This window comes from Folsomia candida, unplaced genomic scaffold (assembly GCF_002217175.1).
Source record: "Folsomia candida strain VU population unplaced genomic scaffold, ASM221717v1 Fcan01_Sc001, whole genome shotgun sequence".
Taxonomy (NCBI): Eukaryota; Metazoa; Arthropoda; class Collembola; order Entomobryomorpha; family Isotomidae; genus Folsomia; species Folsomia candida.
In genome coordinates this window covers 13,408,705-13,433,832 of record NW_019091193.1, presented here as the reverse complement: position 1 = coordinate 13,433,832, position 25,128 = coordinate 13,408,705, and the positions used below count along the sequence as shown (strand labels likewise).

Here is a 25,128-nt window from a genome sequence, read left to right as displayed (position 1 = left end):
GTACGTCAATATTTAATATTTTTTCTTAAATTCAATTTTGCAAACATGATGAAAAAATGCTAACTCTAATTTTCGCAATTGCAGGAGATTCTGGAGCATCGCACATTTTTGAGAGGATCCCGAATGATTGGAAATAAATAATAGAAAAGGAATCATTGGACCCCATGCAACGATGTTCTTCATTCATTCTCTTTGACGATGGCAAATATTATTTAGTAAAAAAGTTGTGATCCATTCTCCCCCGTTGACATCTACTTTTTTCCTCCTAGTTTTATTCCCCACTCGCGCTGTCTGTTTTTTTATTAGAATTTTTGTTTAGTGACTGATGTTTTGTTAATATGGTTGGATGCGTTGTAAAGATTCTTGAGAGGAAAGAAGCCAAGTTTGATGACAGTTTGAAGTGGATGCAGGGACAGTTTTTTAAAGGGCGAAATAACCAGTTATTTATTGACGATGCGTTTGTGTAAAAATATGTGTTTAAATAATCAGATGAGCTTTAATATTTTAAACCTAATTTTAACAAATTCCTATAAAGAGGTATGAATTAGTTAAATTAATGAGAATTGCTCCCTTTGAAAACTTTGCCCATTTAATTTAGAGAGAGAAAAAATCTAGAAATAAAAACTAAATAAAAACGTCAAAGATCAAATTACATCAACTTTTTCTCTTGCCCAACAATGGGACAATTACCCACTTTTCTACTCAGACAGAAGACATCCAGCCAGAAGAGAACCCCACCAAACCAACTCTAAGCCCATCAACGGAACTTTTTGTAAATCCAACCAAATTCGTGCCTCTCACTAAAGACTTGAGTTCAAGGCATTGTTCAAGTCTGAATAGTTTTTTATACCACTTTTCCCAGTCCTCCCGACGGTGGTGGTGGTGGTTCCTCGATGATGATGATCTCTATTGTTAAAGGGAAGATGCGTATTGCCATACAAATTGTATAAAATTCATAATTTTTAGTTATTTAATTTTTCATTTTAATTTATCATTTTTTTCATGTGTTAAATGAAGAATTTTATTTCTGAGGTGTAAATAAAACTCCATCTCTCGCTTTTACCCGATATTTCTCTTGTTTGGTTTATGAAAAAGTTTTAAATTTACTCCAACTCCGGGCACTGGGCACCGGGTAAAACTTTTCTTTCCACCGCCTCCACCACCACCACCACTACAGCACCGAGAAAGAGAGGACACGAGTAAATGAGATGTGTAAAAGTGTATGCAGTCCTTAATGATCCATGGATTTAGTATCGTTTCGTTTTTGCATGGCTTGGACAAATCAACAATCTAGAACGACTGCCTCTACACCCCCACAGCATCGAGTAATAATAAAAACTTAGTCATTTTTTGGACTGAAATCAAGGAAATTCCCAAATGCAGTGCAGATGAAAACATCTCCAAAATTCAAATGATGATGATGATGGGTTAAGTTGGAAGGAGAGAGAGAGAGAAATATTTAAAAATAGACACAGACGACGACGACGACGACTTCTTACTCGTTCACTCAGGCTGCGTTCACTCTTCTTCTTATTTTACTTAAGTTCAGTAATTCTCTTCATCTCTTTGTGTTAAGCATATCATTTTAAGAGAACGACAATAAATAATTCAACGCCATTTTTATTTTGTAATTTTATTAATTTCGTCCGTGTTTGTGTTATGGGTTGATTTGTGAAATAGTTTTAGTCAACAATACGAAACAATATGAAGTCCAACAGTGACAATAACGTGAATATCACCACCCAGCAGCAACAGCAAGTGGTGCAACAACAACAACAGCAAACCGTTTATACGCGACAACACCAACAATCATCACAGTCTTTTCAACAAAGGACTGGAATCGTTCAACAGCAACATCACCACCAACAACAGCAGCAGCAGCAGCAACAACATGGTATTTTTTAAATAACATTGCGATTTGCATGAAAATTTTGCAAAAATTATTTCAATAATCATACAGGCACCACGACGGTCATACGCCATCAGCAGCAGCAGCAGCAGTCTCAACAGCATCAACAATATAGTAATAATCAACCACGATTTGGTCAACCGGTGTACAGGTATCTTATGCACAAATCTATTTATAAACATGTGCATAGGCGTGTGGAGCAGAGTCGGAAGTTTGTTCTGGAATTTTGGCAATGTTCCAAAAAAAAGTGTTCTCAGTTCACATAAAAAAATCTTACTTTTTTAGCAACCAACAACAACTGTATGGTCAACAACCGGTGGTGCCAGTGGTGGGTGGTATTGCCGCAGCCCCGCCAATCCTTATGCAACAACCCGGCGGTGGTGGTGGACAAGTTCTCGTTCAGAACATTAGTCAATATCCACCAAGTCCGCCAATTTTTATTGAAATTTTCAAAAACTCGAGATTCGCATTGGGCGATAATGCCATGTTTGAAGGAAGGATTAGCGGGTGGCCAAGGCCGACGTTGACTTGGTTAAGAAAAAATCAACCCTTGCCGTCCAGCTCCAAACACGCACTTCGCTACGATGATGTCAGTGGCAAAATTTATTTGCAAATCAATAAATTAGGACCAGGAGATGAGGGGTGAGATTTTTAGCTCCACTTTTTTTCATGCGAATATTCCATGCAATTTATTATTTTAAAAAATTTAGTGACTACGTATGTGTCGCTCGAAATCAATTTGGAGAGGCAATTTGCACAGTCACCATCCAACCTGAGATGCTGACGGGTATACCGTATTTTTATTAAGCGATAGATTTCAGCGTCTCAAATTCCTCATCTTTCTCTCTCGCGTGTGTGTAGCAAAACCTGGGGCTGCTCCAATGAGCCCCACGTATCAAGTTGGGTCGTCTCAACCTCAACAAATCATGTATCCCAATTCGGTACGTGTTTCTCTCTCGCTTCCACCATCACACCCAATAATTCAATGCCAAATGTTTCGTTTAGATGTTTAAAGTTGATGCATTTGAGCATCGGCTTTTGCGAGAAATTGAGTACAGACAAAATTTGACAAGAAAGTATCAAGATGATCCCGATGTCTATGTAATTTCACCACCAAACACGGCCCCAGGACAGCCAAGGATACTGCAAAAACCCAAAGATTCCAAAATTAATGTGGGATCAACGGCTACATTTTTCGTTAAAGTGGAGGGAGTCAATACCAAAGTCGTGTGGTTTAGGTGCGGATTTTATTTATTTTATTTTTGTGAATAAATAATAAAAAATAACTAAAATTGTGTGTTATTTTGTGTGTTTTTACTAACGCTTGATTTAACGCATAATTTTCGTGGAATTTTTATTTTTATGAATAAATAATAAAAATTAACTAAAATTGGTAATTTTGCGTTGTTTTATTTTCTGTGTGTTTTTTACGCTTAATTAATTTTACGCATAGTAATTTATAATTTCATAAACCAAAATCCATGCCAAACAGGGACGGACAACGGCTTCGTGCAGACCATCGTCTCCATGTCACAACTCCAGACATTAACACTGTTGCCATTACAATTGAAAATATTCAATCGGATGAAGCAGGGCACTATACTGCATTTTTTGAAAATCCGTGGGGTTGTGCCTGCGCTAGTGCACAACTGGATGTTGCTAAAGTCAAGCAGCAGCAGGTTCAACAGGTCCAACAGCAACAGCAACAGCAAACGATGCTAATCCACCAGTCGACATCGGTTTACAAGTCTGAAGAAACGACGACAGCGTCGGAGAAAGCACTTGCCCCAACATTCACACGCCTCCCAATTCACACACAGAATCAAACGATTGACGTTGAGGAAGGGAAATTGCTTCGTCTGGATTGCAGAGTCAACGGACGACCCGCACCCGAAGTCAATTGGTTCCTTAATGATCAACTCTTCATCGATGACGCTACTCATAAAATTCTCATCAATGAGCAAGGATCTCATTCATTAATGATTACGAACGTTAGCAGGATGGATCAAGGTGGGGTTTTTTAATCAGTTTTATTTTGTGGATGTGAAAAAATATTAATTTTCCAGGCTCCATCGTATGCGTCGCAACGAATAAATCTGGTCAAGTGCGATTCGCATTGAATTTACGTGTTATTGAAAAGGAGCAAATTGTCGCACCCAAATTTGTCGAAAGATTCAGCACCGTGAGTGTCAAAGAAGGGGAAACGGTCGTGTTAAGCGCAAGAGCTGTGGGAAATCCAATCCCCAATATTTCTTGGCAGAGGGTGGGTTATCTATTTTTTTATTTTTTTTGTGTGTAGATTTTTTAATAAGCAATTAAAATTTAGGATGGCGTACCGTTAATTCCTGATTCCAATGTTACGATAACTTCACGCGAAGGAGCCTCAACTTTGGAAATTCGTTCTGCCAATCTGAACCACAGTGGTAAATTTTCAAGAAAAAAATAGAAAAATCACGGTGAAAGTTTTAAACTGAATTTTTTTATTAACATAAAATTCAAAGGTTGGTATCAGTCATTGGCACAAAATTCTGCGGGTTCAACTGCAACACGGGTATTAGAGAAATTATTATAAATTGGTTAGTAAATCACTAATTACTACTCAAATTTCCAGGCTCGTCTCTTTGTTGAGAAAGCAAAGGAGGAAGTAAAGGAAGCTCCGTGGAGGCTGAATCTACCGAAACCAATCAAAGTCATAGAACCCGAGTAAATTTTTACTTATTAATTTTTGCACATTTTCTTTAATTAAAATGCTAAAAGAAAAAATTTCGCAGGAAATCTCCAAGTCCTGAAGTGATTTATCTTCGTCACATTGAACTGCAAAAACAGCAAAGGATTCAACAAATGGAAATTGAACGCAGTTATGACCCACCCGTTTTTCTGATTCCGTTAAGAGACCAAATTTCACAATATGAAGGAACTAGGGCCCATTTCGAAGCGAAAATCCACCCCGTCGGTGATCCCACGTTGCAAATTCAATTTTACAAGGACGGCGTGGCACTACCTGCGACGTCTCGTGCCAATATCACTTATCGATTTGGTTTCATTGCTTTGGATCTGCTTGGACTTATCGACAGTGACAGTGGGTGCTACACTTGTGTGGTCACTTCCGCCACCGGAAGTGCGGAATCAAGTGCCATACTCAGCGTCATGGGTCAGTTCACACTGTTTTAAATTAAGTTAACGAGCTAAGTTAATTACTGAAATTCCACAGCTCGTGAAACAATAACTCAGACGATGGACTCGACATTCCAACAATTGGAATCGCAACGATATCTCAATAAAACCATTGAACATGTCGAGCCGACATATCCACCACCAAAATTTTCTCGCTTTCTCAAGCAGACGATCACCGAGAAAGAGGGGCGTTCCGTTCATTTGGAAGCGCAGTTACAGGAGCCGATTTCTGATCCTAACTTAAGGATTATTTGGGAAAGAAATGGACAGAGCATCACCGCCAGCTCGAGAATTACCACCATTTCAAATTGTGAGTCGATTATCTCAAAATAATTTAGTAGCAGCAAAAAATAATTAAAATTTCCAACAGTTGGCTACCAAAGTCTGAACATTATGCACTTGCGTTTGGACGATGCTGGATTGTACACAATTCGTGCCGTGAATCGAAACGGTGAAACAACGAGTCAAACAAATTTGATTGTTGAGGCAGTATCGCAAAAGACTGAAGGATTCTCAAATTATCAAGCGATTGAAGAACTGGAAGCTTACAAAAGCATTTCCAATTTCAATTCCGAAACTTTGGAAACTTTTTCCGCTCCGATTTTCAAGTCCCATTTACAGGACCAACTGAATATCCGAGAGGGCGGATTCGCTCACTTTGGTAAATATTAAGCTTGGTTTAATGTTTTGTGTGATGTAATTTTTTTAGTGCAGGGTTCTATAAAATAAACAATGCACATGTTTTTTCCATTTCATAATTTGTGTGATGTATGCGACGATTTTTGTGTGGTGCTTGTCACAAATAGATGCGAATAACTAATAATATGCGCTTTACAGAGGCAAGATTGGAGCCCATTGGTGACGACTCGCTAACCGTCAGTTGGTTTAAGGATGGGAAAATGGTCAGTCAAAAAAAATATTATTTCTTAATTTTTGAAACTAAAAAACTAAATCCAACAGATCGAAGCGTCATCTCGGATATCACAATTTTTCAACTTTGGCTACGTTGCCCTCACAATAAAGCAACTCACGAAATTCGACGCCGGCACTTACACCGTCGTTGCGACGAATAAAAAAGGTCAAGCGAAATCCAGCAGCTCCTTGACGATCCAATTGAGACAAGAGAGCATTGTGACGGAGACGAGTCACGAGGAAAGCTTAGCCAAAATCCAGAGCTTGGAAATGAGGAGCAGCAGCGCAGTGTCGCAGGCAATGATGGACCAGGAGAAAGTTATGCCGGCTCCTAGGTTTTTGGGGCCAATGAAATGTACCAATAAAATTAAAGAGGGCCAGCGTGCCCACTTTGAAACCAGGTAGATTTCTATATCTATTTAGATAATAATTAGTAATTAATAATTTCGCTATCTTTAAAACCAGGTTGGAGCCACAAAGTGACAGCACCATGAAAATCACGTGGTTGTTAAATAATCAACCAATCCAACCTGCAAATCGTATCTCCATGCATCACGACTTCGGCTATGTTGCCCTGGACATAAATAAGGTGAGGATGGAGGACACTGGGATCTACACCTGCATCGCCACCAATCAAATGGGTCAAGCACAAATTATGGGACAAATGGAAGTCTTGGAAGTCCTGCAGGAATACACGGAAACGGAACAAAGGATTATTAGCAAAGCGGCGCACGATGTGGAAACCATTTACCAAGATCAGTATCATAAATCCAAACCTGTGTTTTTACACGGTCTCAGCCAAGACGTGACCGTTTTAGAGGGAAAGAATCTCCATTTAGAGGCGAGATTAGAGCATGGGTGTCACGATGTCCAGTGGTTCTTTAATCAGAAACCAATTACAATCGGATCCAGATTCAGAACGTTTAATGATCAGTTTGGTAGGTTTTTTGGGGGATTTTTGGAGAATTTTTTTTAAATAAGTAATATTTTCCAGGCTACATCTCCCTCGACATCAGTCAAATGACGAGCCAAGATTCTGGACAGTACACTGTCGTTGCCTCGAATAAACTAGGCCAAGCACAGTCCTCGTCTCGCGTGAGAGTGGAAGTCGTGCGTCAAGAATCGTATGAAATGTCACAGGAATTTGAAATGCTCGAGTCACGTGGGCAACATTCTCGACTTGAAGAAGTTGAAGATTTACAACCAAAAACGAAACCAATTTTTATGAAACCGTTGAAAAATCACCAAACTATTGAATTAGCAAATGTGCACTTTGAAACAAGGATCCAACCCATTAACGATCCCACCATGAAAATTAGCTGGACTTGCAATGGGCAACCGGTAGGGAAATTGTTATGCTAATTTTTGACAAATACTAAAAAATGTAATTTTCAGATCCCGGTTGGACATAAATTCCGTCCCGCATTTGAGTTTGACTATGTCGCATTGGACTTGTTGACCGTTTACGTTCGAGACAGTGGGGTTTACACGGTGACTGCTACGAATTCCATGGGATCCGAGTCGTGCTCATGCACTTTGAAAGTGATCAGTCGTGGTGAGGCTGAGATGGATGGAGGGTATTCTGGGCAGGGTTTGGAACAATTGCAGTATTTGGAAGACTCGACCATGAGACATCAAAAGAGGACGGAGCTCATCACGGAAGAATTAATCAAACCGAGATTCCTGACCCGACCCAAGGATTTGAATCTCAAAGAGCAAATGAGGGCGCATTTCGAGTGTAAATTGGAGCCCATCAATGATCCGAACCTTATCGTCGAGTGGTGGAAAGGTGGGGAGGTTTTTTTATTTTAATTTTTGAGCAAATTATCAAACTTGGTGGAAATGGACAGTTTTAACACAAACTCAGGACATACAAATAAGCATATCAAGCCCTTAAGAAGGTCTTGAGATCGTTGTCATGGAGAATTTTTTAAAAATTGCTGATTTTTGTGCCAAAAATTGGCGTGCTAAAAAATTGGCATGCCAAAAACATTTGCCAATATTTTTTTGCATGCCAATTATTAAATTCACTCTTCAAAATCTTCGCAAAATTCCAAATAATAATTCTAAACCCAAAATATTCTAAAAAATAGATGGCCGCCCATTGCAAGCAGGATCGAGATGGAAACCTATATTCGATTTTGGTAAGCTTTTGTCATTTTAAAAATAAATAATGAACTTTTAGACTATTAGAATAATTATATTTTTTAAATTTTACAAACCAGGCTACGTTGGGTTGGACATTTTGCACCTGGTTTCGGAAGACTCTGGCGTTTATGTATGCCGAGCAACGAACGCCAAAGGATCTGATGAGGTCCAAGTTCGACTAAACGTGAGCAGTTCCAAGAGCGTTATCCAAACGAGTCAAGTAAACGTGGAGAAATTGCAATACATTGAAGACAAATCCAACAAGAAATTCAAGTATGACCAAGAAATCGTGTCGCAAGCCCCTGTTTTCACCACGAGCCTCACAAATGTAGAAATCAAAGAGGGACAGCGTGCTCATTTCGAGGTATTGAATCTTTATATTTAATTTTTTAATAAATACTTAATAAACTGTTGCTACTTGCGTGTTTTTAGTCGAGGATAATCCCTGTGTCGGATGAGCTGCTAACCATTCAATGGTTCCACGAAGGCAAACCCGGTCAGTTTTTTCATGCCATCAACTTTATTGAGTAAATAATAATTGTCAAATTTTCCACACAGTCCTAATTGGATCCCGAATAAATGAAATCAATTCATTCGGATTTGTGGCACTCGATATTTTGCAAGCGACGGCAGAGGACGCAGGCACGTATTCAGTCGTGGCACGCAATGCATTGGGCGAAGCCGTGACGAGTGCAAATCTTCAAGTGCACCCAAGAAGATCCATAATTTCAGATTCAATTTGTCAATCTTCGATGCAAAATTTACAGTATTTGGAATCTAAACAACAACAAAAGGCGCAATATGTGGATGAAATGGTCCAACAGGCGCCAATGTTCACAGTCCCCGTTCGAGATGTTCGGACACAAGAGACGAGGAATGTGCACTTTGAAGCGAGATTAATTCCTGTCGGTGATAGCAACTTGACGACCACGTGGTACAAAAATGACGTGGAGTTGGAAGCGTCCAACAGAATTTCCACGATGCACGACGTAATTTTTTTCTATTTTATGTTTTTATTTTGAATGAAATGAACTAATAATTACTGTTTAAATTTAGTTTGGCTTTGTAAGCTTGGACATAAAATATGTCAATTTGCAAGATGAAGGTAATAAGATTCACTCCATTTTTTCGAGCATAAATAATGAGTAAATTATCCTCTAGGAACCTACACGTGTCGAGCCGTGAATCATTTTGGTCAGGCCGTGACGAGTGCGAAGCTGATAATCGGACGGGAGCAGATTGAGCAAATCGGGAATCAAGAGCAGCTCGAGAAGCTTCGTTACCTTGACGATTTGTCGCGTTATGACCGATCAAAGAAAATTGAAGAAATACGAACAGAAATGCCACCAAGATTTGTTACCGAGTTAAACGGGAGGAAAGATCACAATGAACTGGCTAGCTGTCACATGGAAGGAAGGATTGAACCGTATCCTGACGACACCATGGTCGTCACGTGGTGGAAAGATCAGAAACCGTTGACGATGGGTTCTCGCTTTAAGACTCTCTACGATTTTGGTTTTGCGGCGCTTGACGTAATGCAGCTAGTTAAAGAAGACAGTGGGGTGTATGTCTGCCATGCGAAGAATCAGTGGGGCGAAGCTCAAAGTACCATGGAAATCAACATCCATCGTTAGTTTTTTAAATTATTTTGAGCCATTTAGTATTGAATTTAACAAGTATTCTAACAGCTCAAGGCTATCCCGTGATAACGGACACCCAACACGTCGACGCCTTGGAGAAAATTCATAACTTGGAGGCCAAAAAATTATCAAAAAGAGAGGAATTTCAACCAGCAATTTCAGAGAAACCCAATTTTATAAGACCGTTAAGAAATGCTCAAGTGGGCGAAGGCCAACCTGTTCATTTGGAAGCCACCCTCGTCCCTGCAAATGACCCCTCAATGGTCGTTCAATGGCTTCGACAAGATGGGAAACCGATCCCACAAGGACATCGCTTTAAAACTACTTGTGATTTGTGAGTGGAGTGGTTTTTTATTTTGAGATAGATTTTAAATTTTAAATTTGGTTAATTTTTAGTGGATACGTCGCGTTGGATTTGTTGTACGCTTTCCCGGAGGACAAGTGAGTGGGATTTTTATTTATTTTTTTCAATTAAATTTTAAATTACGTATTTTTTCAGTGGGACATATATTTGCAAAGCCAAAAACCTGAATGGCGAGGCCGTGACGACGTGCAGTGTAAACGTTGAAGGAAAGAAAGGTCTTTTATTGGACACGTTGGATGAACAACGACTCCAAAAAATCAAAGCTCTAGAAAATTATGAGCAACCGATGAAGGTTGAAGCGGATCTCGCACCTGAAAAACCCGTCTTTCTCACACCGCTAAATAATTTGGAAAAATTAAAAGAAGGGGATCATGTCCATTTGGAGACGCGACTTACGCCCGTGAACGATCCAAATCTGGTCGTGAGTTGGTTTCACAATGGAGTTAAATTGAAAACTGGACATCGTTTTAAGACGTGAGGATTTATAAAATCATGAAAAGAACTCGTAAAAAATGATAATTATGATGATTTTTTTAAATTTACAGGACCCACGATTTGTGAGTGGAGTTTTTTTTAAAAATAATTTTGCAGATGTGCTTAATATATAATTGCAATTTAACTAATTTATTTAGTGGATACGTCGCCTTGGATATTTTATACGCGTATGCATCCGATAGTGGAACATATGTCGCACAAGCTAAAAATTTAGCAGGAGAAGCCACCAACACCTGCAACATTGCCTGTCAAGATAACCAACAAATTTATTATGAAAGCCAACACCCGGAAGCATTGGCTAAAATTCATGCTTTGGAAGCGTTGGATAGGCAACCACGCCCCGAAGAAGCTCAACTTCCTGCCCAGCCACCAATGTTCATGTAATTTAAATGACTTTGTGACTTTTTTTGTTTCTCTGGGCATAATTTTCTAAATTTCTTCAGGACACCACTCGTGGGAAAAACTGAAATTCCTGAAAATACCCGAGCCCACTTCGAATGCAGGGTCGAACCTAGCAGAGACCCTAAAATGCAAATTTCTTGGTGGAAAGACGGAAAACAATTGCCTTTTGCTAACCGATTTCACACTACTTTCGGTATTTTCTTTTTACGCGTTTTTTCTATGCAAAAAAATAACTAATTTTTTAAACAGATTTCGGCTACATCGCGTTGGACATTGGTCAGGCGAGTATTGACGACGAAGGAACATATCGCGTCGTTGCCAAGAATGATTATGGGGAAGCAGAGAGTGAAATAGATTTGAAAGTGCTTGGTCAAGGTTCCACCGTGGTTACGGATAGCATGAAACCCTTGGAAAAATTCCATGATTTAGAAAATAAGCCACAAGAGGCGAGGATGGATTCCGTTCCCACGTTCCAAAGACCCGTTTTCACAGTCCCATTAAACAGTATCGACAATATTAAAGAATCTCAAACCGCTCATTTCGAGGCGAGGTAAAGGATTTTTTTCTGGAGTTTTTTTTATTTTACAATTTTTAAATAATTACAATATTTCAGATTAATCCCCGTTAACGATCCAAATTTAACGGTGACTTTTTATCGCAATGAAATTCCCGTTGAAAATTCCTCAAGAATTAAAAAGACGCATGACGTAGGTTTTTTGTATTTTGTGTTTTTTTTATTTTAAATGAGCTAATAATTGTCTATTCGCTGTAGTTTGGTTTCGTTGCCTTGGATATTCAAAGTGTTCGAGACTCAGATGTTGGAACATATACAGCGAAAGCGAAGAATTTAATTGGTGAAGATGTCACGATGGGACACTTGCAAATTGTTTGTGAGTTGAATTTTTTATATTTTCTTAAGATTTTTCATCGGAATGTTTAAAAATTCGGTTAAAAATGATTTTAAAAAACATCAAAAATTGAAATCTTAAAAAAATGTTTTAGCAACGGGTGTAATTGACACCCAATCTCAACATCCAGAAGGATTGAAGAAAATTCAGCAATTGGAACAACCACCATCCGCACCCACGGAACTTCCTGATAAAGCATTCGATAAACCAGTGTTTGTAAGCACGCTCACTGGTCCAGACGAACTGTACGAGGGTGAACATGCTCACCTCGAATGCAAAGTTATCCCAGTTGGTGAGACGCCTTAACAAATTATTGCTTCTGATGATTTTATATTAACATTTTTTTAATTTCAGGGGACCCCACCTTAACTTACGAGTGGTATTTAAACGGAATAGAACTCAAAATGGGAAGTAGATTCCAGAGCAGAACAGATTTCGGCGTTGTTACGCTTGACATCAAATCAGTTATTCCTGAAGATGCAGGTATTTTTTGTGATTAGAAAAATTGTACAAAAATGCTAAGTTCAAATTTTTGCAGGGATTTATCAGATAAAAGTGAGAAATAAAGCAGGCGAAGCCATCAACAGTCACACAATGAAGTTGGTCTCCTTTCTCTTTTTGCATTTTTATTATAAAAAAAACTAATAAAAAAATATTTTTCAGGGTGATAGCAAAGTCCAACATTCAAGGAGACAGTGTTCAACCCAGCAGTTGGGGACGAATTCAAGAATTTGAAAACAGACCAGCCGAACCACCACAATTTTTAGACAAGTTGCCAAAACAACCACCAGTTTGGACCAGAAACATTGAATCCGTTGTCGTCGCTGAAAATAAAACTTTCCATTTAGAAGGATTCGTCGAACCGCGTGGGGGTGAGATTTATCGCTACTTTTGCATCCTCGTTGTCATGTTAATGCTTATTTTACTCATTACACAGACCCGACACTTGGCGTTACCTGGTTTAAAAATGGAGTCGTTTTACAAATGGGTTAGTTATTTAAAATAAAATTTTGGAAACAAAATTCTAAAAAAAACATTTCTAAACAAAGGAACCCGGTGTAAAAGCACGTTTGATTTTGGTAAGTTTTAGTTATTTACAATATGTTTGAAATAATTTGTTGGCCTTTTTTATTCTTAGTGAGGCAAATACCTAACAACGAAAAAAAATTACTAACAATGCGATGGTGTGAAGTGTAACCCTCCGATTTGGCTGAAATTTTGAAATTAGGTGGTCCATGTCATTACAACTAACGTTTCTTCAGCCAGTTTGTGCGATGGTTGGAGTTACTCAAAATATTTGAGGTCAAAGTTGAAAAAACGGCTAACTTTTTTCAGGCGGAGTGAGAAAACTCCACTTCCATTCTCTTCCCCTCGCATTGATTTTAACTCCGAAAAATTATAGATTTCATCAATGTTAATTTAATTTATGATAGAAAAACATTAATTATTCATTGCACATGCGTCTTGGTCTTTGTTTTCAAATGAATTGGAAATCAGAATAACCAACGCTTTCGAAATGGAAAGTAAGTTTTTCCATGTTTATTTCCCGTTGATGAATTTATAAATTAATGTTTGTCTGAATTTTTAATACAAAGAAGTAAAAAGCTCACTTATTCAATTATGAATTAAATTTCGCGAGTATAAGGCCTGTTAATTCCTATTTAAGCGGTAATAATAATGTTTTATTTTTGTTATTTTGCATCACTACTTATGCTTGTGTATGAAGGCGTATGTGTGAGTGAGAAACCTGAATAAAATCAATGCGAGGGGAAGAGAATGGAAGTGGAGTTTTCTCACTGCGCCTGAAAAAAGTCGGCCGTTTTTTCAACTTTGACCTCAAATATTTTGAGTAACTCCAACCATCGCACAAACTGGCTGAAGAAACGTAGGTTGTATTGACTTGGACCACCTAATTTCAAAATTTCAGCCAAATCGGAGGGTTACACTTCACACCATCGCATTGTAAGTATGCATTTACCCCACCCCAAAAAAGTGAAATAATTCTATTTCTCGGTCATTTCTCAACCGATTTCGATGAAATTTTGCACAGATCATTGTTAGAGGATATTGAAATGATTTCTGATCCGACTAAGGGATATCTTGATTTTTACTCAAGTTATGGGCGAGAAGGGACAAAAATTTGCACTCGGAGTCAGATTTTTATCCACAGTTCAGTTTTGGAGCATCACAGTATTCTAAATTATTGGAAAAAGTTACACTGATTCCTTGGGATCATTTTAAGCCCAAGTTGACCGAAATCGGTTAAGAAATCACGACGCTATTCAATTTTGAAAACTAAAAATTTAGTAAAATTACTCTGGGCAAATATAATCGGGGTGCTGTGGTGAAATAATGTCGTTGACAACCCAATTACAAGTTTTAAATAAACAAGGTCCCAAAAAATGGGAAATCTTAGTTAGGCAGTGCAATCTCAACTAAGAAATAAAATAGATTGCAGAATTTTTGCATCACCGATCTCATTATCATCTTCACTGGATGCAGTGTAAATTTTGCTTTGCATATAAGCACGAATTCTCCATTATTAATTGAGAATTTAATGCTTTTTTCTTAGTGAGGCAAATACCTAACAACGAAAAAATTACTAAGTATGCATTTGACCCACCCCAAAAAAGTGACCATCTGCGATATCTCAGTCATTTTTCAACCGATTTTGATGAAATTTTGCACCGATTATTGTTACATAATATAGAAACGGGATCTGATCCGACTACGGGATTACGTGATCTTGACCGGAATTATGGGCAAAAATGTAGCCTTAGAAACACATTTGTAATTATTGCTAGTTACTAGCAAACTTTATCAAAAGTTTGATACCCACGAATTGTAGGGCAGTTTATCCCGAAAATTTTAAGTATAAATATATCAAAATCCGTTAAGAATTGGCTTAGTTATTCCAATTTGAAGTTCAGAAATTCATGCTCGTGCTACGAATCATTGCCATTGACAACGACGCAAGACTAATAAATTGAAAACAAATTACATTCAAAACTGTAAACAGCATAACTAATTGTTTCTGTAACATGCTTGGTAAACTGCGTGAAATTGTTGTTGGTTTTGCACCTCCAGATCAGGTCTTTTGGTGTTTAGTAATCTAGGCCGGACATTTTGACCAAAATGATATAAATCGGTTAAGAAATAACGGATTTATTCAATTTTAAACACCCAGAATTTAATAAAATTATTCCGGATCAAACTACTGAAAAGGGGTAGTGCAATGCAGTCATCCAATGGACAATCTAATTCCCCAATTAAAAGTTATAAATAAACAAGGTCCCTAAAAAGGGGAAATCTTAGTGAGGGAGTGCAATCACAACTAATAAATAAAATTAGATTGGAGAATTTTTGCATCACCGCTCTCGGTACCATTTTTATTACTGGAAGCATTAATCGTTTAAATAGAACACTTGCTCCCTCAAAAGGTTCGATGATTTTGCATAGAGTAGCCAAATTAATATATGAAGTTGAAATTTGTATATTTTTTTAAACAAATACGTAGCTCAGAATTATTTAGCCATTATATCTTACATATCTACCTCAGTTAATTTAACCCACTTCTCGTTCACTACACAGTAAAAATGTATTCCTTCCTCAATTTATTCAATAAAACTAAGAATTCATGCGTATGCAAAGAAAAATTTATACTGCATCCAGTAAAAATGGTACCGAGAGCGGTGATGCAAAAATTCTCCAATCTAATTTTATTTATTAGTTGTGATTGCACTCCCTCACTAAGATTTCCCCTTTTTAGGGACCTTGTTTATTACTAGTGAAAGAGAAGTGTGCTTAACTAACTGACATCAAATATAATGGACCATTATATTTTAGAAATACATCCCATTATTAATGGGATATATTTCTGAGGATGAGAGCGGTGATGCAAAAATTCTGCAATCTATTTTATTTCTTAGTTGAGATTGCACTGCCTCACTAAGATTTCCCATTTTTTGGGACCTTGTTTATTCGAAATTTAATTAATTAACTGTAATTAGGACTTGCCACTTTGGACATCACCGGAGCGAGAGAAAGTGACAATGGAGTTTACACTTGTGTGGCTAAAAATAACTGGGGAGACGCGACCACGACTTGCACGGTGAAAGTTGAATCTAAGCATTGGCTACAAAGTGATTCTTTTAGACCGGATGCTATTCCGAAAATACACGAATTGGAAGCACCACCTGCACCACCAATGCCCGCTCCGGATGCTGAATATGGTCCTCCCGTCTTTACCACGCATTTAAATAACATTGAAGTCGATGAAGGAGAAAGCAGTTTGTTTGAATGTATGGAATGAGTCTTGAATTTTCTACTTTAAATTCAGTTAATTTAAACATGATGATGAATACAGGTCAAGTGGACACCACATTTTGGAAGACATGTGATAAATTGGAAGTCGTTTGGTATCAAAATAACAAATTGGCCACACATCACACCAGAACTCATCCAAAGAATGAATTTGGAAAAATTGAACTTGCCTTCGATTCTACATTTTTATGCGATGTATGTTTTTTCAAATTTTTTTAATGGAAATTTGTAATCAATAATTTCCTACGTAAAAAATAGGAGGGCGTGTGGATTGTGAAAGCCACGAACTCAAAAGGAACAGCACAAACGACGGGGACGTTGAAGGTGCGAACCAAAAAAGGATTCGATACAGACACACTACACCCGAAAGGCAAAGAAGGATTGGATAAAGTTGCTCAAGTGGAAGCGGAAGTGGAAGTAAAATTACTTGAACAATATTAACGTTATACTAAAAATAATGCATAAATAAATAAACACAGGCAAAATCGCGCAAGGGGCCGATCGAGGATGTCATACGACCACCAATAAAGCCATGGTTTGAGCCCCCATTGGAACCAGAATTCCGTTACAATGCAAAAGATGCCATGAATTTGCCATGTCGTGTTGAACCGAAAGAAGATCCAGATTTACAAGTAATTTAGATTTTGTAATTATTTGATTAATTAAAACCAACGTGCTTATCTGAAATCTAGATCGAGTGGATAAAGAATGGATTGCCCTTGGACACGGGGACTCGATTCAAGTCCACATTTGACTTTGGCTTTGTGAATTTGTGTCTGGAGGATGTGCAGTGTCAACGAGACGAAGGAAATTATACGGTTCGAGCATGGAATAAGCATGGAGAAGCTTTTACCTCCTGCGTCGTCTACGTCGAAGATAAAGGAAAAGACATCATTTACGATACGCAGCATCCCAAAGGACCGGAAGGGTTGGATAAAATTGCACAACTTGAAGCTGCCAGAGCTGAAGCTAATAAAAAACCTGGAGAAAAAGAATTAACTGGAATTCCACCCAAATTTACGACACCGGTTGGGATTTTTTTTCTGGAATTGCGACTAAGAATTGTTGTTAATTTTAAATATTTATTTTTTCAGTTTGAAAATCTACGGAATTTAACCGAGGGTGATTTAGCCCACTTCGAGGCTCAGCTAATTCCGCTTAGTAAGTTTTTTATGCAACTTTTATTGAAACTGGGTAGTAAAAATTATTCAATCACATCACAATGTTTAAAAATAGATGACGAAACGATGCGTGTGGAGTGGTTTCAGGATGGAAAGTGAGTTTAAACAATTAATAAAAATGTGCAGAGTAATAACAATAATAAAATTTCAGACCATTGGACGCATCCTCCCGAATTCGTTGCATTTATGTATTCGGAATGGTTGTAATGGAAATTGTTGGAGTGAACTTAAGTGACACGTCTAAATTTACATGTCGTGCTACGAATGCTTGGGGAATGGATGAAATTTCCTGTGATTTAGAATGCGTTTCTGAGAAAGATCGAGTTGTTAAACCTAAATTTACAAGGCATTTGAAAGACTTGGAAGTCCCAGAATCTACTTCGGCACATTTCGAGGCTACGCTAATTCCTGTCGGGGATCCGGATATGCGCGTTGTTTGGTATAAGGATAATGTACCGCTTGAACCTGCAGCTCGTATAAAAACCACGTATGCAATTATTTTATACTTCATCAGAGAGATCGGAAATAAATGCCATGTCGAAATACGGACGACTTTGGCTTTATTTGACCTTTAGATGACTTCTAATTGTATTTCCAGCTACGATTTTGGCTACTGTGTGCTTGATATCAATGGAGTGACAGAGGACGACGAAGGGGAATACGAGTGCAGGGCTCGGAATAAGTTAGAAATTTTGAACATAGCATTCATATCTTGATCAATTCCTTAATTTAAAATAATTATTATTAGGCACGGATCTGATTTGACAAAAGCCGTATTAAAGTTGATCGCAGGCCGTCGTGGGGTTCAAGGGGAACCAATTGATCCAGACGCATATGCAAGAATTTTGGAATTAGAAGCGTTTGGACGACAGAAGCCGGAAGTTAGCACGATTATCAAATTGCAACCACCAAAGTTCACGATTCCATTCGAAAATGTAACACTAGCCGAGGGCCAAAGTGCGCATTTTGAGGGACGATTAATCCCCGTTGATGATCCAGATCTTAAGGTTGTCTCATATTTTATTAATAACTATTTAAAGTGGATTTAAAAACGCAATGAATCACAGGTGACATGGTGGAAAGATGGTGTCCAATTAAGAAATGGACACAAATTCAGAATTTTCCATGATTTGTACGTTTACATTTTTTAAAATTTGCTGTGGGATTTTATGATTATGTTGTGTATTTACTTTCAGTGGAATTGTAATATTGGACGTTTTGTGGTGTTATGAAGAAGACAGGTTTGGACCATTGAACATAATAAATTAAATTTCCGCGTGATTAAAACTATGAAATTCTTAATTTAGTGGCGTCTACGAATGTAAAGCAGAGAACAAATTAGGAAAAGATCAAACAAGCGCTATTCTAAAATGTAGTCCTAAACCAAGTTTGATTTTCGACCCACAAATTCCAAAGGTTGCTTTTAATTTTCGTAAGAAAGTTTCTTAGATCTTTCTTATAATCGTAATTAAACAATTGCAGAGCATGATGTCAGTTCTGGATAAGATTCCATATCTCGAGGACAAATCTAAACCTCTAAAACCGGAACAGATGCGAAAAACCCAAGCTCCCGTGTTCACCGTTCCACTCGAAGATGTTCAATTAAGAGAAGGAGAAAGTGCGCATTTTGAAACTAAATTATTGCCCTTAGACGACCCAAAACTGAAGTTAGAATGGATGAAAGATGGAGTTCCACTGAGAGCTGGGTCCAGATTTAAAACTTTCCATGATTTGTAAGTCTATGAAATTTAAACTAAATAGATTAATCATTAAAAGTGTCTCAAATTTTTCAGTGGTTTTGTGATATTGGAGATCAATTCGTTGTATGAGAATGACACTGGAGTGTACACTTGTCGCGCATGGAATGATCACGGAGAAGCCACAATTAGCTGTAACCTAACTTGTGCAGGGAAACGGAATCTTATTTTGGATTCACAATTGAACAGACTTGGATTGGATTATGATAAAATTGCTAAATTGGAAGGATTAGGAAATGTGGACAGCAGTCGATCTACTCAAGACGAAGATGAGGATGGAAAACCACCAGAACTTACACAACTGTCAGATATTGAAATACAGGAGGGTGGCCTGGCCCATTTTGAAGTTAGACTGCTTAATAAAAGCTCGAAAATACGCATCGAATGGTTCCACAACGGAAGGGTAATTAATTCGTTAAGTGTTTTAGTGGGGTAAATTAGAATCAAAATATTTCTCCCGCAGGCAATTAATCATGGATCGAGAGTGAAGACGATAAATGATTTCGGTTTTGTAATTTTGGAAATTGGGCAAGTGCTGGGCCGCGATGGTGGGACGTATCTTTGTCGCGTAAATCAAACTATACAAACAGTACAATTTTGGCCAATAAATAATTCATATTGTAAAATAACAGGCCACCAACGCCCATGGAACAGCTACAACTGAAGCTAATTTAACGGTGAAAGGAGGACGACCACAAATAATCACTGAACCACAATTACCATCCCAGTTTAAAACTGGGACGGAATCATTGCAAAAATTGGAGGAAGCATTGTGGCAAAAGAAACCTGGTGCGCCATCATCAGAAGAACAAGAACCACAACCTCCAGTGTTTACCAAGGAACTGGACGACATCGAAATCGTCGAGGGCCAGCCTGCCCACTTTGATTGCAGAGTTGAGCCTGCTCATGATAGCTCCATGAGAATTGAATGGTATTTCAACGGGGTAAGTTTTTATTTCATTTAAAAAAAATATATTATTTTTTTAAATTATGGACAAATTAATCACTCAAATCAATTACAGAAACCATTTTCATTCGGATCCAGGAGTCATACCAGCGATGATTTGTAAGTTTGTCTATATTTTAGCTAGTCAACTTGTAATTTTACAATTATGATGATTTTTTTATTCTTTACAGCGGATTCATCTCCTTGGATCTTGATTGGACATTTGCTCGAGATTCTGGCAACTACATTTGCAGAGCGGTGAATGCTTGGGGTTTTGCCACCACACGAGCAACATTAGTATGCAAAGGAAGGCAGGGAATAATAAGAGAAAGCCAACTTCCACGTGGTTCAGCCATGGATGCTGAAAAACTGAACCAGTTGGAACGCGGACCAATAAGAGATGATCATTCCATTCCTGATGCTCCAACTGGACCACCAGTATTTGTGGAAAAATTATCCAGTGTCGGCGTTTCAGAGGGTGAAAGTATCCACCTGGAGGCCCGGGTTGAACCAAAATCTGACAGCAACATGGAAATTATTTGGCTTCACAATGGAAAAACTCTCAAATCTGGATCAAGATTTAAGCATGTTTATGGTCAGTTTGCATATTTACATGTTTTTCATGATTTCCAAGTTCATTCAATTTATGCAACACAGATTTTGGCTACGTTTCCCTCCAAATTCTGTACACTTACGAGGAGGACAGCGGAGAGTACACGTGCATTGCAAGAAATAAATTAGGAGAAGATAAAACGGTAGCAACCGTGCAGTGCAAGAGCCAACCCTCCATCGTTCTGCAAAACCAAATGCCCAAGGGAATGAAACGCTCCGAAGCGTTGGTACAAATGGAAGCCGCCATCAAACAGCATACTTCTCAAGTCCTGTTAACAGAGGACGATATTTATGACGCGGATAAAAAACAACCACCGAGATTCGTCACTCAAATTCAAAGCCAGACTGAGTTAACGGAAATGCAAGAGACTAAATTCGAATGCCAATTGGCTCCCGTCGGATGTCCAACTATGAAAGTGGAATGGTTTTTCAATGGAAAAGTGAGTGAAATATTTAATCATCAAATTTTACTTTTGCATAGTTTTAAATTGTCACAGCCACTCTCAAATAAAAACCGACTGCAACCAATTTATGACAGTGGATTAGTCTTGATGAATTTCCAATGGGTTTATCCTGAAGACAGGTAAAAGTACTCGCTGCTTTCACTTGGGAGTAAAAGTAATACGTAATTTCTTCTCCTAGCGGTGAATACGTGTGCAGAGCAACCAATTTGTATGGGACGGATGAAACCCGTGCAGTCATTAAGACGACGGGGAAACCAAACATTATTTACGAGTCACAATTACCAAAAGGAATGCAATCTATTGACAAAATTAGACAAATGGAATCTGCATGGATTAAAGGAAAGCAAACCGTGGAGGAACTGGAAAGGAAACGAGAAGCACCCATTTTTGTTACAAAACCAAACCCTGTAGAAGTTTGGGAAGGAGAATGGTCCAAATTTTGCATTAGGTGAGCGAGAGAGAAAGTTATCTTTTATTCAAGAAATATATATCAAACTAATTTGACAGAGTGACTGGCTATCCTCGGCCACGCGTATTATGGATCGTTAACGGAAAAACGGTCATGAATGTAAGTTTACAATTTTTAGTGTAGAAAAGAAAGCTTGTAACATAATGATAAATCAGGGATCCCGTTACAAATTAACGTACGATGGAATGTGGCACTTGGATATCCCAAAAACTCGTCTTTATGATCACGGGAAAGTGGAAGTGATTGCTAAAAATTCTGCAGGTATTTATCTTGCGAATATTTTATAAATTTGGTGCATATTAAACGGAGGGATTCTGCAGGGGAAGCATATGCATCGACTGAGTTGGTAGTCAAAAATAGACACGATGACTACAGAGCACTCTTAAAAACATCACCACGACGTAAGTTGGATTTTTTGTTCTGTCCACGATTTTCTATATATTTTACAAACATATCGCTCTTCTTTATTTGGAAATTGATTTTTTTATTTGGAAATGTTGATTGTTTTTTATTATATTTTTTACATGTCCTCCGCTTCTTCTTTAAAAAAACCGTGATGTCATGATGTCTCGTTTGTCTTGATTATTTATTATTTTCACGCATAATCGTTGTGTTTCTTGTGCTGTCCGAATTTTTAAAACGATTTCCCTTTGAATTAAAACCAACAACAACACAAAACAAACAACAGCCTGGTACGATTTGGACTTGAAAACCTATCAAGAAGATCGCTACGAGGAGTTGGAGCGTGTGTTCCAAGAGAAAGTTGGAAATAAGAGCCAACTCCACAAAAATGAACTGGGCGAATACAAAGTGACCGAAGAAGAGGAAACCGAGTGGCAGCAAAAATCTAAACAATTAGACTTAACAAAATTGAAAGATATTGAGGAAAATCAAATCACAAAGGAACAAAGATTACGAGATTCAGGGAAGCAGAAGCCAACGCAGCCAACCTTGTCCAAAACTGCTGCACAAATCTATGAAGCCCAGATTGATCAAGGGAAACAAGCCATTTTAGAACATGCCCATAAAGTCACGAAGAAAGATATCAGCCAAGTTTTCAATACAGCAAAATCCACAGAAGACGAGTCAGTTGATGAAAGTTATAAAGATGTCAAATTAAAATCTTGGAAACAAGCGGAACTTGACAAATCTAAAGAGTTGAATCCATCGGAATCGGAAACTCGGGAAAAACAAGTTTCGACCCACACGAGTAAACAAATGCAAAAGGGACGTGATGGGGACACGGAAATTACACGCCACATCACAGAAACTGAAACTCACGAGAGAGAGCATGGAGAGAAAGTCGTGGAAAGGGTCGTGGGTGCAGATGAAAAACCAAAATTCAAAAAAGCACCCATTTTTACCAAGAAAATTCAACCATGTCGAGTTTATGAAAAAGAACAAGCTAAATTCGATGTCGAATTCGATGGTGATCCAAAACCAAAAATCAAATTCTTTAGAGAAGATTTCGAAATTGTTAACTCGCAAGATTTCCAAATTCATGTTATGGGATTCAAAGCCACTCTTACCATCAGAGAGGTAGCTTTTTTTAAAAACTATTTGTTTATTTATGATTAGTGAAATGTATAATTTTTGTGCGTAGGTATTCGTTGAAGATTCGGGTGTGTTTTCCGTCGTAATTGAGAATCCAGGAGGACAAGCGAAATGTTCAGCAAATTTAATTGTTGAGGAGAAAGCAGTGAACAATCGGTTATCAAAAAGTTTCAACCCACCAAGTTTTACTAAAACTATTGATGACAAGAAACCTAAAATTGGAACCACAGTTAAATTGGAATGTGCCATCTCAGCCACAAAACCGATCGATGTCCACTGGCTCAAGGTTACTGCTCATTCGCTTTTTTTCTCAGTGAAAGTGGGCTATAATTTATAAAAATTAATTTTCTCTAGAACGGCACCAAAGTTGTTCCGTCACAAAGGGTAAAACCACAAGAATTTGCTGACATGCGATACACGTTGACCATCCTTAACGTCACTCAAGATGATGCAGGTTAGTAGTTATTTTATCTCATTTATTTACTGAAGGAGCTAATAATTTAATTTGTACATTTTTTAATCCAGGGAGCTATCAAGTAGTTGCCATAAATGCAGCTGGCGAAGCACGTTGTGACGCCCAAATAACAATTCAAGAAACCGTCGTAGCTGCAAAGCCAAGTGAAGAAGCAAAGTTTGTTAAACCTTTAAATAAGGAGTCAAAAGCTGTGGAAGGGGGTCCCACCAATCTGCAAGTTCAAGTGCAGAGTGCTGGTAAGTAAAATTCTGTCCATGATCGTCTCCCATTTAATGGAAAATTTAATTCTCATGATTTTCTCCGTCTTATGCAGTCCAACCAACAAAGGTGATTTGGACGAAGGGTGGTGTGCAAGTTCAGCCATCAAATTATATTAAACCGACCACGCAAGTGAAAGATAGCGTACGGATTTATGGGCTGGAATTTACGCAAGTATTCCCTGAAGACAAGGGACAATATGCAATCACGGTTTTCTCGCCAGATGGAAAAAGTATTTCTAGTCAAACTGAAATGATCATCGCTCCACGTTAGTCTCTGGAATATTATTTAGTTGAATAGGTCGAAATATTTCAAAATGTTTTATTTTCTAGCTCAAAAAGAGGCTGGAACAGCACCAAAATTAATCAAAATGGATGATGTGGAATGTATTGAGGGTGAACCAGCTCAATTTCGGGCTGAAATTGTACAAGGTTCTCCAGTGCCTACTGTTCAATGGTTCAGAGAAAATGCGTTGATCCCAGAAAATGAGGACTTCTCGGTAAACATTTTTTTAAGTATGAATTTTTAAAATCAACAAAGTTTTACAGAAATATAAATATATTTTTAGATGCTAGCTGAGGGTCGTTATGCAGTGTTGATTATTAAATCAACTTATGAGGAGGATAGTGGTACGTACTTATTTTAACGTGCTTTCTTTAGAGAAATTCTCAATTAAATTATTGTATTTTTTTAATTTAGGAATTTTCACATGTCGTGCAACCAACAGTCATGGTACTCATGAGACATCAGCAAAACTCACAGTCACAAGTAATTAGCTTTACCAAATAATTTCGTTTCAAACATTAAAAAAATGCTTCTTCTGTCAGCTTTCCTTTTCTCCTGCGAATTAAAACAAATTTAAATAATTTTCTTTGAAAGAGAAACTAATAAACACTGCCAATTTAAATAAGAGAAAAAATTGTACTTTTTTGTTTGAATTAAATTATTTTTTTACTTGCACAATTCTCTTTCTCGGGTGACACGAAGGAGCATTTTTTTAAACAAATAAATTTATCCGGAGATCTTACATATTTATTTGCTTAGAACGAGAAACATTGCAAAACGATACTTCAAAAATCAGACAAATTGATCAAAAGGAAAAAGATGCGTATAGAAAATTTTTCGGGAGAAGATTAG

At 37.8% G+C, this 25,128-nt stretch overlaps 1 protein-coding gene across 1 annotated transcript in view; it reads left to right on the top strand.

The window, feature by feature from the left end:
* LOC110842678 (titin) overlaps positions 1-25,128 on the top strand; it is a 64,658-nt gene that overhangs the window by 3,694 nt on the left and 35,836 nt on the right. The window contains exons 2-66 of the mRNA XM_035846611.1: positions 85-1,894; positions 1,961-2,060; positions 2,195-2,551; positions 2,620-2,696; positions 2,771-2,850; positions 2,915-3,147; positions 3,402-3,919; positions 3,976-4,172; positions 4,236-4,332; positions 4,411-4,460; positions 4,521-4,612; positions 4,681-5,060; positions 5,121-5,393; positions 5,454-5,744; positions 5,921-5,985; positions 6,044-6,396; positions 6,461-6,933; positions 6,990-7,336; positions 7,391-7,784; positions 8,089-8,139; positions 8,221-8,507; positions 8,576-8,639; positions 8,702-9,132; positions 9,200-9,248; positions 9,305-9,772; positions 9,832-10,117; positions 10,180-10,224; positions 10,283-10,621; positions 10,693-10,704; positions 10,780-11,022; positions 11,086-11,237; positions 11,294-11,594; positions 11,658-11,751; positions 11,817-11,934; positions 12,047-12,244; positions 12,307-12,435; positions 12,491-12,551; positions 12,616-12,824; positions 12,890-12,940; positions 13,002-13,031; positions 15,963-16,253; positions 16,319-16,470; positions 16,534-16,692; positions 16,755-16,907; positions 16,968-17,303; positions 17,370-17,436; positions 17,512-17,551; positions 17,608-17,943; positions 18,055-18,138; positions 18,205-18,463; positions 18,524-18,588; positions 18,653-18,697; positions 18,764-18,872; positions 18,939-19,189; positions 19,250-19,616; positions 19,677-19,781; positions 19,846-20,157; positions 20,236-20,279; positions 20,351-20,754; positions 20,817-21,211; positions 21,269-21,354; positions 21,414-21,683; positions 21,743-21,803; positions 21,860-21,965; positions 22,025-22,105. Of these exons, the coding sequence (XP_035702504.1) occupies positions 1,705-1,894; positions 1,961-2,060; positions 2,195-2,551; positions 2,620-2,696; positions 2,771-2,850; positions 2,915-3,147; positions 3,402-3,919; positions 3,976-4,172; positions 4,236-4,332; positions 4,411-4,460; positions 4,521-4,612; positions 4,681-5,060; positions 5,121-5,393; positions 5,454-5,744; positions 5,921-5,985; positions 6,044-6,396; positions 6,461-6,933; positions 6,990-7,336; positions 7,391-7,784; positions 8,089-8,139; positions 8,221-8,507; positions 8,576-8,639; positions 8,702-9,132; positions 9,200-9,248; positions 9,305-9,772; positions 9,832-10,117; positions 10,180-10,224; positions 10,283-10,621; positions 10,693-10,704; positions 10,780-11,022; positions 11,086-11,237; positions 11,294-11,594; positions 11,658-11,751; positions 11,817-11,934; positions 12,047-12,244; positions 12,307-12,435; positions 12,491-12,551; positions 12,616-12,824; positions 12,890-12,940; positions 13,002-13,031; positions 15,963-16,253; positions 16,319-16,470; positions 16,534-16,692; positions 16,755-16,907; positions 16,968-17,303; positions 17,370-17,436; positions 17,512-17,551; positions 17,608-17,943; positions 18,055-18,138; positions 18,205-18,463; positions 18,524-18,588; positions 18,653-18,697; positions 18,764-18,872; positions 18,939-19,189; positions 19,250-19,616; positions 19,677-19,781; positions 19,846-20,157; positions 20,236-20,279; positions 20,351-20,754; positions 20,817-21,211; positions 21,269-21,354; positions 21,414-21,683; positions 21,743-21,803; positions 21,860-21,965; positions 22,025-22,105 (12,763 nt within the window). The 5' untranslated portion in view covers positions 85-1,704. The remainder of the gene's footprint in view (positions 1-84; positions 1,895-1,960; positions 2,061-2,194; positions 2,552-2,619; positions 2,697-2,770; positions 2,851-2,914; positions 3,148-3,401; positions 3,920-3,975; positions 4,173-4,235; positions 4,333-4,410; positions 4,461-4,520; positions 4,613-4,680; positions 5,061-5,120; positions 5,394-5,453; positions 5,745-5,920; positions 5,986-6,043; positions 6,397-6,460; positions 6,934-6,989; positions 7,337-7,390; positions 7,785-8,088; positions 8,140-8,220; positions 8,508-8,575; positions 8,640-8,701; positions 9,133-9,199; positions 9,249-9,304; positions 9,773-9,831; positions 10,118-10,179; positions 10,225-10,282; positions 10,622-10,692; positions 10,705-10,779; positions 11,023-11,085; positions 11,238-11,293; positions 11,595-11,657; positions 11,752-11,816; positions 11,935-12,046; positions 12,245-12,306; positions 12,436-12,490; positions 12,552-12,615; positions 12,825-12,889; positions 12,941-13,001; positions 13,032-15,962; positions 16,254-16,318; positions 16,471-16,533; positions 16,693-16,754; positions 16,908-16,967; positions 17,304-17,369; positions 17,437-17,511; positions 17,552-17,607; positions 17,944-18,054; positions 18,139-18,204; positions 18,464-18,523; positions 18,589-18,652; positions 18,698-18,763; positions 18,873-18,938; positions 19,190-19,249; positions 19,617-19,676; positions 19,782-19,845; positions 20,158-20,235; positions 20,280-20,350; positions 20,755-20,816; positions 21,212-21,268; positions 21,355-21,413; positions 21,684-21,742; positions 21,804-21,859; positions 21,966-22,024; positions 22,106-25,128) is intronic.